General features: G+C 42.3%; 1 protein-coding gene across 1 annotated transcript in view; it reads left to right on the top strand.

The window, feature by feature from the left end:
- Window positions 1–926: 926 nt before the first annotated feature.
- The window catches only part of LOC309402449 (uncharacterized protein), a 100459-nt gene continuing 86083 nt past the window's right edge, over window positions 927–15302 (top strand). The window contains exon 1 of the mRNA XM_081996280.1: window positions 927–1118. Coding sequence (XP_081852406.1) covers window positions 1023–1118 — 96 coding nt within the window. The 5' untranslated portion in view covers window positions 927–1022. The remainder of the gene's footprint in view (window positions 1119–15302) is intronic.

Consider the following 15302-nt stretch of genomic DNA (forward strand, 5'->3'; position numbering starts at 1 on the left):
GACAGTCAAATAAATTTGTCTTGAGTATCTCAGGACGTGTCAGAGGCAGGGAAGCACTGATTTATACCATGTCCTTTTTTGCAGAGGAGGAAGCTTGGAAACCCAAAGAGAAGACAGATGAAAGTATTTGCCCACGATCCCTTAATTGTAGTAGCAAGATTTATCTACTGTTACACCCTTATGTCGTGGTGGGAGCTACAGATTCTCAGCACTGTGGGTAAAGCAGCTGTGCCCTTCCTAAAGCTGGAGAGCTAAGAAATAAAACATGCAAAATTACAGCACATCTCTGCAAACTAAATTGTCCCAGGATAGCAACCGTCTTTGGCAAGGAGGGAAGCAGAGCCCCTGTCTCTAAGCTTACAGTGCAGTGCTTCCATCACATGGTTATTCTTCCTGCCCCTTGGCAGTATATGCCCTTTTGCAGGCAGGGAAAATAAGTTAAAAACTAAAGGGAATTAATTAATGTACACAGGCAGGCAGATTACACAAAGAAGCAGGAAATTCCTGTAGGTTCTCCCCTTCTGAAATTGTTTTCAAAGTCATTCGTAGTGTCAACTTTAAATACCCATTCTTCTCTCTCAAGTTACTGGGGTACTATCAGCTTGCTTTAGTGAGAGATTGCTGGAAAGCTCGCTTTTCTTCTGCACAAAAACAGCGCACCCTCCGAAGCAGGCTGTTTTGCAAGTTATTAGTTTCGTTGTTATTGTATCCATACCACTCGGTGATCCAAAAACCCTCCCACCAGGATAGGGAAGGCTAAGTTTTCCCAGCTGGAGACAGAGCTTTCGGCACCGGCTCTCTGATTTGTCGTCCTGGCCCCGGAGGGGGCACGGTGTGGTCAGCTCGGGAGCCCGGTAACAAAAGGGGAAGCGGAGAGGGAAGGAGCTCGTAGAGCGGCCGACAGCCGGGGGAGCTCGGAGCGGGCGCGCAGGGGCGGGGGGCTGATGGCTGCCGGCGGCGGGTGAGGAGCGGGCAGAGGGCCCCGGGCCGCGCTGGCGGCGAGGAGCGGCCGTGAGTGCCCCATGGGCGGCCGGGCGAGCCTGGCGTGCCGCGGGAGGGAGCTGCGTCCCCTGCCCCGTCGCCCCTCGGCGCAAGAAGAGGCCGAGACGATGATTCAGGTACGCGGGACGAGCTCCCCAGCCCCGGCGCGGGCGGTGGGGGGGGATGGCGGGGCGCGTTTCGCCGCTGCCGGGGCCGCTGCCGGGGCCGCTGCCACCCCCGCCAGGCTCAGCGCCGCTGCCGAAGGGCGGGCCGCGAGGAGGCGCCTGCGCCCGTCGCCGGGAGCCTCACCTCGTCCCGCCGGCGCTGGCCGCGGGGCGCCGGCGGCAGCTCCGCTCCGCTGCGCCCGGGGCGGCAGGGCCCGGGGCGCGCGTGGCAGCGGCAGCGCCCGCCTCTTTCCGCGGCGGCGAGGAGCGCGAGCGCGCGGGGGTGCGGGGCGGCGACTCGGCGCCTCTGCAAGTGCTGCCGGCGGCTGCCCGGCGCCCGCCGCGGCCCAGCGCCCCGCGCGGCTCCAGCGCGCGTACGCGGCTGCTCGCTCGCTCGCTCCCCCACCGCGGCGGCGCGGCCTGCGGCGCCGGGACCGCGCAGCTGGGCCGGCAGCGCGTGCCGCTGCTGGCGCACGCCGCGGTCCGTCTTTTCCTTCCTACTCGCGTAGGTGTTCGCTGTCACCTTTCAGCATGCACCTAAATCGCTTTTGGGGGCAGTTACGGAACAGAAATGTCCAAAAATGAGGGTGGGCTGGTCATCCTGAGGTACACATACCAACTTTTCACGGGTATGAAAGTTTGATCAACTTTAACTAACGCTGGTTTTAAACCCGTTTGATCTCCGCGATGGGTTCCCTTTGCCTTTATGACTGCGGACAAAAACGGAGAAACTGGCAAAATAGCAGCCTTGCGGCACGACTGCAAAGGGGAGGCACCAGAAACCCCTCCAGAGCATTAACCCGGAGTCTCGGCACCGCGCAGCTCATTCCGGAGGCTCGTTCGAGCATCTCTATTTCTGGTTTGCTAAGCAAACCTCTGGACCTTTGAAGTTTCATGCATTTCCTTCTGGGTTACCTCTGAAAGCTTGATTCAACAGCGGATTTAAATTAATTTTTAGCATATGTTTAAATGTTTTTGCTGACTCGGGTTCGGCACGCTATACCAGTCTCCCTCTCCTCTTGCATGCTTAAGAGAGCAACGTCTGTCGTTTCAAATCCCTTCTGAAAACATACCATTTCTGTTAAAACCTTTTAGGATTAGTTTCCCAGAAATTCATGAATAATATACCACACAAGTGGTAAACTGTGAATATATGCACTAAATAATCCTTACTGGTTTCAAGCTCCCTTTGACCATCTCATGTGCACTCTATCTGTGAAACCATCTCCATCACTCTTGTGTCTAGCATTTCAAACCAAACAGCTTCAAATAACAGTTTTATTATAAAAAGCTGCCAAAGAAATATCTGAGTGTATGTCTTCCTGCCAGAATTGCTTTCCTCTGAGGTGTAAGATGGCCAGCGTTCAGCTGTAGACAAGTGACTCATTTAAAGGGCTGAAATTTTTGCGTTCTCTCAGAATTGGAAGAAGGAGCTTTATTCCATTTGAAAGCATATACAATGATCTCCAGTGATCTCTTGCCAAAGAAACATTAGCCTGTGACCTTAGGCACAATATTAAACCTGAAAATCATAATGTTATAATGGAAAGAAAAATTTTTCGAACTTTTTTTTTTTCCCCAGGCATTTATAAATACAAATTTTCTAGTAACTCTTAGCTCCAGTACTGTGGGTCCGAATTTACAGTCTTAATGGAGCTTGCTTTACTAGACGGGAAGATTACTAACTGGTCATTGTGCAGTGACTCAGTTGGGACCAGGACCCCAACTTTGCTGGATGCTCTGAAACACGTTAAGAAAATGTTCCACACAGCTGTGGTACTTGTTCACCATAACAGTTTTGCTCCATCACACTTTGGTTCCTGCTTTTCTTTGTGGCTGCCTGGGGCTGCTAATTGGGAGTCTGCTGCTCAGAGGGCTCTCCAGCTAATTAATATTACTACTATTGCTTAGGAGTAACTCCTTTTAAGCTAGGTTTTACTGCCGTGTTTGTTCTTGATTCTTCCTTTCCTTGTTAACATATCCTGAAGGGTCAAGTGAACCTCAGCATTGAACCCAGGAGCAAGAGAACAAGCTAAATGATGTTAAACTATTCTTTCTGTGACACTTAAAAGGATGGGGAGAGAGTAACACCAAGCAACAAGATGAAGAAATCTGGTAGTTTCCTTAGCACCACTCTGTAGGAATATAGCAGCAACTGCTGGGACAAGCAGAGCTTTACCACCCTCGTACCAAGTTCCATGAAATGAATGGTCTACATTCTCCTCGTATTATATATTAGTATAAATCAACAGTTTCTTCTTTGAAACCAATTGCATTTCATCGGTTTTAAATTAGTACGAGTGATAGGGGAAGCTGGGCCAGTAATTCTCAAAATACTATAAAATGAGTTCAAATGATGGAGTAGTCTACAAAGCTGGCATAGGCTCCAACTTATGGTGCTGTTATGGAACAGAAAACATGTGGGCAGGATGTATTAACCTCAGTGGTTTTATTTTACATCTGGAGCATAAAAAAGGAGGCAACAAGCAACAGCTTAAAATATGAGCTTTCTATATTGCTGAGTATCTATTGATCTTTGTCTTCCAGCAGGAAGATATATAATTATACAATAGGCCATCTGAATTTCTACCACTGGGTGGTTGAAATAATTGTAATATTAGACATTCTGACTCAGAATATGCTAAGAGGTTGTAACACAAAGTTGAAGGGAAAATGACTACACTAGACAAGTTTTTTTCTGTTGGAATCAATGGAATTAAGCTAACTTAAAATCGGCACTATTGCCACACGTTTGCAACTATGTTTTTTGGCTAGGCCTCATCCTCGAGTGGTTTATCAGCTCTCTGTGAGGGGCTGCTGTGACAGTGACTATTGAATTCCCTGTTCAGTCTGGTCTGGAGTCAGGACTGAATGCAAGCACCACTCCTGGCTCCGTTTCTGTAGGCAATCCTTCCAGAGCAGATCCTAATGTCACCTGAAAACTCATTGTCTTAATCTTGACTTTTTAACCACATCTTTAAATTTCTTTTGCTTTGTGTATAATATTGTAAAGGAGGTTAGACTCCCTGAGCAATCTTTAGCAAGGTCAGACTTCTTAGAGGAGCAATACTTGGGATATTTTTTTTTTTTTTTCCTTGGAAGTTGAGTGTCGGAGATGATAGGAACTTGTTTGCATATACTTTCTGGTAACTTCAGTTCAAGGACTGGTGTTTTTACAGCTCATAACATTTTATGATGAAAAGCACCCGTGTTTTTTGCATTGCTGATATTCTCTTGAAAAAGAAAAAAGGTGTCTCAGTCTTGCTGTCCTATATCAGCAAGCAAAAAAGCAAAAGTGAAAACTGAATGCAAAGTAAAGTAAATAAAGTAACTTTTTCAGAGCTGCGCAGCAAATACATAGAAGACTTGAGCTTTCCTGATCCTCAGTGTAATGCTTTTCCACTGAAGCATATTACTTTTTAAGTAATGAGTTGTCACTTGTGCAAAGCAAGGAAAAAGGACAGTCCAAATGGATCTCCATACTGTCTTCTCAGTAGAGTAGGCGTCCATATTATATCTTAGTATCTCTGACTCTGGGTGAAAGTGTGCAAATGTGAGGATGCTACTCTCGATGAGAGAGTGGTCAACCACTATTACACAGTCCGTAATCTCCCTGCAGGAATATTTTGGCTTCTGCTACCAATGAGTTATTTGTACAGATGGAAAGAATAGGAAGAAAAGTAGTTCTTCCAGGAAGAAAGATTTTAAAGGGGTTTTGGATTGAATACTAAGCAAATAGCGGCATTGGCTCAAAATGCCCACAAGCTCAGAAGGCTTTAGCATAATTTCCTTGTATTATGTTATGCAACAGAAAAGTCAGAGTAGAACAACAAGAATCCTTACGAATAATGTAATTTTTTTTTTGCCAGTGCTAGGTCCTCTATGCAGATTGCAGGCCGAGATGATGACAAATGTAGAAGACCCAGCCATTGGAGGCATTATTAGTCAAACCCTGTTCAAGAAGCTGATGAAGCCTATGGGCCAATCACCCTTTAGTTAATAAATGTGTTCTTTCGTCTAATGAATACATTCTGGAGGAAAGTGGTGTCATTTATATTATTGTATGCAAATGCGAAATCCCTTAGACCATGTATCTTGTTCCCACACCATTATTATTATTTAACTAGTCAGGTTAATTCTGGTAACGATGTCCCTGATGCTAACATTATTTAGTACATGAGAATCTTGGGGAAGGTGGAAGCTAGGCTAATACAGACTGTGTAACATTATGGAACTGGAATTCTATTCAAGGTCTTCATCACAATGTCTGGTTCCTTAAGTGCAAGTTGTCTATCGTATTTTTAATGACCAAGGAAAGGAAAAAGCTTTTCAAAAACCTCAAACAATTTAAGCTGCTGTATCAGTTAGCTTTCCAAGTGGTCTCAGACAGGTGAAATACACTGAAACATAATGGCTGTTACTGGAAAGAATTACATCTTCACTTCAGTATCCTGCCTTCTGTCTGACAGCTGTGATACATCCTGTGGAAAACGGGCTGGATCGTTTTCAGTATTTTAATCCAGTTTTATAGTGGTTTTGAGCAAGAGGGAAGTGAAGATTTTTTTTTTTTTTTAGAAAAGTAAATGCAGCTTCAAAACTTAAAAAAAAAAATTCTTAGAGGAACTGATAAGCAAAGAAGGTTTTTAAACACTTTTTCCTTCCAGAATAATATTAAGTGACTAGTAGGAAAGTGAAAATTCCCCAAATGGCTCAGTTACTGCCCTCAAGTGAGGTCCATAAGATGAACAACTTTCCCATGAAACTTAGAACAGAAAATATTTTTTTAGAGTTTGTGGGTTACTTTGAGCATTGCTGTTGCTTTATAATTTCAGAAGTGTTTCTTCCCACAGACTATGGATGTTAAATTGTATTATTCTGAAAGAAAACTCATTGTTGGTTCAGTGTTTTTTTGTCTAAATAGGAAAGTTTCCTGCATCTTGGACAGTCTTTAGTTATCCAGAAAACTGATAGAATAAAAGTCTCGGAGAACAGTGAGGGAGAAATGAACGTGTTGAATGTAAATAGGTACAATCTGCTTCAAATCTAGCTGGTTAAAAGCAAGGAGGTTAAATAGTTTCAGTCACCCCGCCATTTCATAAAGCTGTTTCTTTGCACAGACGGTTTGGATCACAATTCCATCACTGACACACACTGTTTAATCATCCAAAGCAATGATTAAATTATCATAATTGTTATTCAAAACATGTGAGTTCTTTTATGATGTGTGGAGTGAGAGTCATACTCCTTTTCTTATTTCTCCTTCATTCCAGCTGGTTCTTCCTTCTGACCTCGGGGCTGATGCAGGTCCCGTGGCCTTCCAATAGCAGAGAGAGATCCTGCTGATTTTATACGTGCTTGATTAACACTGGTGCCAGAGCAGACCTGGTCTCTCTCATGAAAAGGTAAAATATTAGCAGCATTCCTTCCTCCTCTCCTCTGCTCTGCTCTACTCATGTAAGAGGTTGAGGAATCATCGTGAGTCTGCCGTGGCTGAATGTGTACTTCACTCCAGCAGCAGGGTTCTTCATTCAACAAAGCACTTGAACATTAAGCAGTTTCTTAAGCCTGTTCCTATACAATAAAATACTTATAGGCTTATGTGATCTTGACACCTCTAGAAATTGAAAATTCATTTTAAAGATGACTTAAGGTATTTTACTGAATTAAAGTTTAGGAGTGTTTAATCCCTTACTGACTCAGGTATGGTGCTAGTCATGATAAATTTCCCCCTCCTGCTCAAACATAACAAGACTTATCGTTACGCCCCCTTATATTTTCCTCTGAAGAGATAACTACTTGATACTTCCTTTTGCTTTCTTGCATCCCCTCAGGTAACCCTCACAAAAACAGCTTTCTTGCCCACTGCCCTCATTTTTCCCATAATGTGGGCACAACAGATCACATGATGTTTGGGTGTGAAACTGTACCTGTGATGTATCCTGGTATAGATTTTCACTTGTTTAACCCCAATATTTCATGCTTTAACATGCTTAGTCATTTGCATATAATATAGGCCCTGGTTTAAATATCTGCAGTTGCTGAATTGGTGTCTGATTCTATGGCTCTTACAGCAACAAAACCTTCAGTTCTGAACCCAGCTCTTTGTGGATCTCTTGCAGCATTCTAAGAGACTACTGGTGCAACATCAACCACAGAAATGAGGTTTAAGGATCCTGATTCAGTCTCGTACAAAGCTGATAATGACTGCTCAAAAACTCCGGGCAAGTGAAGATACCTCTTACCCAGGAAATAATTTATACAGGGAGTAGTGCCCTGGCAGTTAAAATACAAATACCCTGCAGAAAATTAAACTTAGATTTCAGGGGGCTCTTTAATCTTTGGCATGGGTGGTAGTTAACAATATTCTTCATGTTAACCTTCTTATGTATGGGCTGGCTTGGGGAGGCATATGTGGGAGGGACCAAAGGAGGAAAAGGAGATTTAAGTTAGAAGCCAGCTAACAGCTTGCAAGAAACCCTGTTAAGCTCACACGCTGTACTCCTACTTTATTTATCTGGATTGCTGCTACCTAGGCTTGACCATTAGCAAAGAGGCTATGGTACACAGTACCTGACAAGACTGAGTACCAGTGGCTGGATGTTGCAGCTACCTTCATGTTGTGAATTCATTTTATGTGACCTGCCACTTTCTATCACTTCTGGGACCCAACCCCCAGACAAAAACCCCACCAAATGTGAGGTGGCCTTGTCTTAAAAACAGGTGAAGAGAAGACAGCAGCACACTTTTTGTTTCTTTTCACCTTCCAGCCTGCTCTGTTTTTAACACATAAAGAGACAAAATAAGTGGGATTAGATTTTCCAGCTAGACGTGATTTTGCCATGCTAACTGAAGTAAACACAGCGGGAATGTAAAAAGTAAGCATGTGCCCAGTGCTGAGTGTATGCTTGGTGTTTCTCAGTGTGTGTGAGGGGCTGAGATGATTTTTGTCTCAGTTTGTGCTCTCTGTAGTTCCTTGCAAGGTGGTGGATAGAGATGTTTGACTCCACTTTGTGACAACTGAAGGCATTATGAGATGCTATTTGGCAGATGACCCATTAGGACTTGAATAATTTTTTTGTCCTTTCAAAAAAGCATTAACATATTCCAGGATTTTTTGCATTTGTCATCTAGTGTTCTATGCAGTCTCTTGCCCTATCATTTCACCCCTTTCTGAGTCCGAAATTATTATTCTGCTTAACTGGTAGCTCCTTTTTCTTGGAGAATTACTATGGGGTGTGTTTATGAAATGCTCTTTTCTTGTTCAGTGACCTGTCAGTTGTAAGATCTAATGAGAAAGGAAGTTTAACTTGGAAGGCACAGTGTAAATTTTATCACCGTGGAAGGATGGCAAGAATAAGTATGAGAATCACCTGAAATGCCTATGTACACCTTTATACTTCATGTCTGAAGCAATTACTTTAATTGAAAGTTCTGTTTGAAATCTATTTAGATGATCATTGAGAATACCTTTACCTTCAAAATCAGTAGCATATCTAAAATAAAACTTGTATGTAAAGTCCTACAGGTTCTTTTTCAAATGAAACAAATGACAACCTCAGATGTCACTTGTAAGAAGTATGGGAATTTTTAAGTCATTTTGATTCCAATTTTGCAGATTGTGCTGCAGAATTTTGCTGTCACAAGACAGCACTTTTTCATCTTGGCTGTAATGAAATAAATGGAATGGTGAAAAGACACTTAACCAGAAAAACTCGGTAGCACAGCCTGTAACAGATCTTCTTACCTAGTTTATCTGTGCTTTGACCATCAGTCAATATTGCTTTCTGCAATAATGGGTTCCTAGCTATTTGTTTGATGCTTGTAAGGTCTTTGCAATTAAAATACAAATACCCTTGTGGATTTTCACTTTTGGATCAAGGGCATAAATAGCTGTTTCATCTATCACCAATAACATAGATGTGAAATGTTTTAGAGAGTCAACTGCCGCTATTGTTTACCAGAGCTGTTCCAGATCTGGGGAGAAAAAATTGAATGAAGCCAGAGCTAACTGAAGTGAATAGGCACTCTCATTCATTCCTGTTCTGTTTCGTTTTATAACGTATACATAAAACTAAAAGAAAAGGTGATAGGGTAAAGTGAAGTTTATCTCAAATTCTTTGAGATTCCCACTTATTATCAGCCATCCAGTACATTTTCTTGTAGGGACTCTTATTAAACCTCAGGAGCTTGCTATGGCAAGGATGACCACTTCAAATCATGATGGTCAGGAGGTGGTTCAGTCTGGTATTTCTGAATTGGCTTTTGAAAACCGAGTTCATTCCCAAATCCCATGTGATGACCAGCTCCCTGACATGCCTTGCTCCCTGACAATGCTGCTGTTAATCCACAGATTTGTCATGCTGCTGTACTTGGTTTGTAGATCTTCCCGCTGGCCCTGGTCCAGCTGGTCATGGACGTTACTCCCTCTCTGGGGAAGGGCTAACCTCTATTGCATCCCGTTCTTTTCTGGCTTCCAGCCTCAGCCAGCTTGTAATATAACGAGCTTATAATGTAAGAGTCACCTTGAGGTGACTTACTGCTTTCTAAAACCCTTTTGGACCCTGTGGGCTTTCAGAAAAGTTACTTACGTCCCAGATCGCCTTTGAAGTCACCAAAGCTAGGACTTCTTTGTCACTTCTTGGGCACTTAAGTTATAATGATAATCCTAATTGTACCTTTACTCCCTGGGTATGAATATGAGCAGTTTCTGTAGCAAGAGTTTAGGTTTTAAAAAAAAATAATACCTACGTTTTTACAAAACGCAGCACATAATCTGCATGTGCACGTGTGAGAATACATGTGTGAATGTATTCACATGCCCACACTGGTTGCTATTCATATCTCAAGTTACTTGTGAATGCCAGAATGTATTTGACCACATGGCTAAACTGGTGGTGTATTAATTTTAAGTAATGCAACATAAAGCAGTAAGTCATGATTGTGATGGATCTAGGGCACATCACAGAGCTGTTCGTTTCCTTAGGTCGTGATTTTTAACAGCTGAATCATGCCTTTATATATGCTGCCTTAGACATGGCGTGAAGTCATTCAGGAGCTGAGACACATAGAGCAAGATGTATCCTTTTGGTTCCCATATAGATTTCAGGATGGAGGGACTAGGTTGGTTTTGTTTTAACTATGGGACTTGCAAGAGCTCTGTTAAACTGCTGGTTCCTGTTCACGCAACTAGCTGGCCTTGGCCCTTTTGTACCTTCTGCCCCAGGAAGACCGTCATTCACAAACCTTCCCAGCTCTGACCTACCCCAAATGCATCGAACACTGTGGAGGTGTTAGCCCTCCATTACATGTATGGCAGGAATGTGGAGATGGAGAATGGGCTGTTGCTTTTGGGTCTCCACTGCTACCAGTACTTGCCGTACTGTTCGGCTGTGCTACCAGGCACCAGGCAGATGGCTGTATGTGACGTTCAGGGGCAAAACACGTGGAGACAATTGGGGCAGTATGTGGAAATACTACATATTCTTTCCTTTCTGTTAATTGATGGAGAGCTGCCATTGTTGAATCAGAGCTTGATGTCATAAGCCACTTCTTATTTATCAAAAACAGTTGTACAAGGGACAGAGAGCGAATGTGCTGTTCAGCATCTTGTTTCTGTTGCTCCCTGTTCTCTGTCATCCGGCTACAGAACACTAATGAAGAGCCTACTCTTAATGCTTTTTTTGTCAGTTATCCAAGCAATCAGAGCCAACAAATGCTTTTTTAAAGTAATAGACTCTCAGAAACTAATGCAAGTTTGGGACTTGAAAGAGCAAAAGGTTTTCATTATGTTTTTAAAGCAAATGTCAGACATAAACTCTTTTTCATGTCCGTATAAGCCCAACGGGCATGGAATGCCTGCTTCCTGCCAAATCTGGTATTAACTATGGCTATCACTTAGAGGGAAATTAAAACCATTTGGGTCTTTGTCCTTGAAGACTCCCCATATGATTTATGAAGGGTCTCTGTAGATTTATTGCAATGTCAGTTCATGGGTTTTCAGTGCATGTATTCAGTATGGTCCTTCAGCCACAGGCTGATCATGTTGTGGTCTTGAATGCAGTGGTCCAAGGGCTTCATTTAAGCATATGCATAGTGGCACCAGGACCTAGATGTGGGGTTGTGTCTGCACACACACGTGTGTGAGAGAGAAAGAAAGAAAGGTGATAAAGAATACGCGTGAGTTCAACCTGGAGATTTTGACCTGGATTTCAGACAGCTGTAATTTTGGTGGGTGGTTAAACAAAGGGTTGTATTTTTAGCCTGTCTTTAAGGTATTTGGAACAGCTTCTTCTTGCCTTTATGCTTGAGCAGGGGAAAGTGCTGTACTTTGTACATGAGTTTTTTTGATGGGCATTGTAAGAAGAACTATATTCACATGAAAATAATAATTGTGAGTATAGCACTTCATTCAGCTCTTCCAGTGCCATGGTACCAGTGGCAGTGCTAACCTGAGGAGGGCTGAAGTCATGCAGAGGAAAGTCTGGTCGATCTGTGGCTCTGAGGTCCTGTGGTTGTAACTTGCCTAAGTAGGAGGAAGCTGAGGTTTGCAGTTACTCCGAGACAAAAGTTAACTGCTTATGAGATGTTTGACCCATAACTTTTCCCCAAGTCCATCCTAACTTATTTCCCATTGACTTCTGGGTAGTTTTATTTGCATCAAGTGTGGCCCCACCTGGGAAAAGAAGAGAATCTGTTGGCTCAAACTGAACTTGCAGGATTTTAGGGCTTGTGGGTTGTGGTGTTTTAAAACCCATGATCTGAAGGCAAAAGATGGAGTGTTCTTCACTGTGGAACCTCGTCAGAACAGTATGGGAATGGATTTTCTTTCCTCAGTCCTCATTTGGAAAGAATTCCTATTTAGCAATGCATTTACACCCTCTCAAGATGTGAGGGTCTAAACAAAAGAAACACTGACAGAACCCTTAAAAAGAGTGATAGGGTAGCCTCTGTGTCACCAAACCATGACACTTCACTGTTTTCCCCACAGAAAAAGGAACATGTTTTTAATGTCAGCTGGGATCAATGAATTCACTGAACATCCATAAAAGAAGAAATGGAAGAATACTGTTTTGAAAGCAAAAAGTTGTTTTCCTCATTCATCTTATTTCTCCCTTGCAATCCATCTTGAAAGGCCATTGATGCTAAATATTTATTAAAATGTAGAATTAATTGACCACAACCAAGTGCTTGGTTTCATTGTGGATGGTCCCCATCTTGAGAGGCAGAGGCTCTTCTAGAAGGGTGGAAGCTGAGCCTTCGGCAGCTCTGACTGAGATACCAGCAAAGCTTTCTTCTTCTTGGGTTTTGCAGCTCTACTCAAGTTGTCAGTGTAACAGCATTGGAATGTCACTCAAAAACTTAGAAAACCTGAACTGGTTTCAGGGATGTCGGAGGGCATTAGGTGGAAAAATGAATTATGTGGAACTCACCAGAGAACAGTATTTTCAGTTTAAATTGTTTTAAACTCCTTTTAATTCCAACTCAGATAAAGTTAGCTGCAAAGGACTGGCTCACAAGACTTAAAAATATATATATATTATAAAAATATAATCTTAACTTTTTATGAAACATGGTGAGAATGAGAAAACAGGATGAGAATGATTAACTTTGCTAAAGGATTGCACACAGAGTACTTTAAAGTGGTAGCTGTTACGAAATACACTGTGGATTTAATAATTTCCTTATAAATATTCATATTTTTTCTGTTGCTTCCTCATACTGTAGAAATTTTCCTTAAGAATTGATGTATTATAATTCGTCACCAAAAATAAAAAAGCAAAGAATAAATAAATAGCAAGAATCCACAGTTGCATTTCAGTGCTATTTTTCAGTATTTTGATCAATTATCACCGTAACTCTTTAAAACTAAAGATCTGCTTAATTGAATTATTGACCTCAACACTGTTGTATCTCAGATGTGACTGCAAACTAAAAGCTGGCTTATACCTGTCAAACACTGACAGGGCAAATATGAAAAGTGCATTTTCAGTCTCTTTACTGAGAAGAAAGATTTGAGTTGGGAGTTTGTGGTATGAAGCTGGGATCCCGACTTGAATAAGCATCAGTTCACAGGGATTTGACACAGATGAATGGACTGCTGGCTGCTGGCTTCTTGAAAATTCTTTGAACCTCTGTTTTTGGCTAACGGGTGGGGGGAGAATCACATTTTGTCCTTCCTGTACTAAGTCAGAAAAAACTTGCCACAAGGCATTCCTCCTCTAAAATCCTGTTGGCAGTTGGGGCCATTATACAGAAACTGGGAGCCAGGATTAGAGAGGAAACCTTGCCAAGAAATCCTAAAAATAGAAAGCTGAAAAATATTCCTGGTGTCACTGGAAGACTTACACTTCTAATTACTTTCATATTGTGGCCTTAAACTATGAAAATCAGAGTGCATTGAAAGCATTCTTCAGAAAATATTTGCAGATTTAAAAAAAAAAAACCAACCACTTGCAAGCTGGACAATGAGCTGTGGATCATATTCTCATAGATGCTAAGAAATCTGACTGCCCTGAGTATATAAGGTAAAATTTAGAAATTACATAGGTGGTTTCCTACCCCCACTTTACCCCTTATGCTGTCCTTTTAGCTGAGGGGATAACTGGATTCTGGAATGCAGAGGAATTTATAGTTAAACCTCACTTGATCCAAATATTAATACTGTTTTCTTATTTGAAGGGGGATAATTTTACTGTAAACTACATTTTAAAAAGAAAACACAAAAACATCATGCTGAAAAAATATTTAATACGTAAATAATTCTAATACTTTTTAAAGACTTTGCATTTTCGCCCTCCACATGACTTTTGCCTGCTCTATGTAAGCTATTTTTCATGTATGCTCTTTCTTGCAGATTAAATATTGATCTAAGAGTGTAGGAGCTGCAGAAATGTTCAGGGTGTTCAGCAAGACAGATAGTGACTATTTACTTCATTATGCTTCCATTTAAGATAAGTTCTTAATGGATATAAAAATTAAATTACTTCGAAAAGGAGGGCCAGTAAAGTGTTAACTGCTTTGTTAATAAGATGGGTTATTGGCTTTGTGTCTGAGTATTATGGGTTTTTTTCTTTTATGAGAAACTCTAAATAAATGAAAACATTGTGATGGTTCAGAGATTCAGTATAGAGAAGAAAAACTGAAGAATAATAGAGTCCTTGCAGGGACATGGTTTAGCCTCATATTGTGTCCTTTTTCTGTGCTGTCTCAGTCCTTTGCATGAAAAAAGGCAGAGGCTGACTGACTAATGCAGCAGTAGTTATTTGTTTTCTAGAGTATATCCCAAATAGTGTGGTGTATATTGTCTATACTGAATATCCAGTTTACAAATCAGAAACTGCAGCATCAACATCCAGCATCAGGATGTTGGATTTTGTATCTTATTCTTAAATGAAACTACAGGAGAACCCTATTCTGATTCTTTCAGAGTGTATGTGTTGATGTTGGAGATGCAATGGATTAGAAATCCAAGTACATGAATTTTACATGGGGAGTTGTTGCTACTGTTGATTAGAACAATAACAGGAACTTTGAAACCCATCTATCCATATTCTGGTCCCACCAGGTAAGAAAAACTGCCTGTACGTATGTCACCTGCAGATGAAAATGATACTTGCAGCATCAGTTAATACCTCATCTGTCCACTGTGCTTGGCTTATAGCCTACTCTTTTGGAAACACTTTTCAACTAATTTTCAAACCTCAGGTATTTAACTTAAAGAGCTGGGATGCCAACATCACAGAGGGATGTTGCAGAGGGATCTGGACAGGCTGGATTGATGGGCCGAGGTCAACTGCATGCGGTTTAATAAGGCCAAGTGCTGGGTCCTGCACTTGGGTCACAACAACCCCATGCAACGCTACAGGCTTGGGGAGGAGTGGCTGGAGAGCTGCCTGGCAGAAGAGGACCTGGGGTTGCTGGTTGACAGCTGGCTGAATATGAGCCAGCAGTGTGCCCAGGTGGCCAAGAAGGCCAACAGTGTCGTGGCCTGTATCAGGAATAGTGTGGCCAGCAGGAGTAGGGAAGTGATTGTGCCCCTGTACTCGGCACTGGTGAGGCCGCACCTCGAATACTGTGTTCAGTTTTGGGCCCCTCACTACAGAAGGACATTGAGTTGCTGGAGCGTGTCCAGAGAAGGGCAATGAAGCTGGTGAGGGG

Source organism: Phaethon aethereus (assembly GCF_964289735.1).
Source record: "Phaethon aethereus genome assembly, chromosome: 2".
In the NCBI taxonomy this organism is placed as follows: Eukaryota; Metazoa; Chordata; class Aves; order Phaethontiformes; family Phaethontidae; genus Phaethon; species Phaethon aethereus.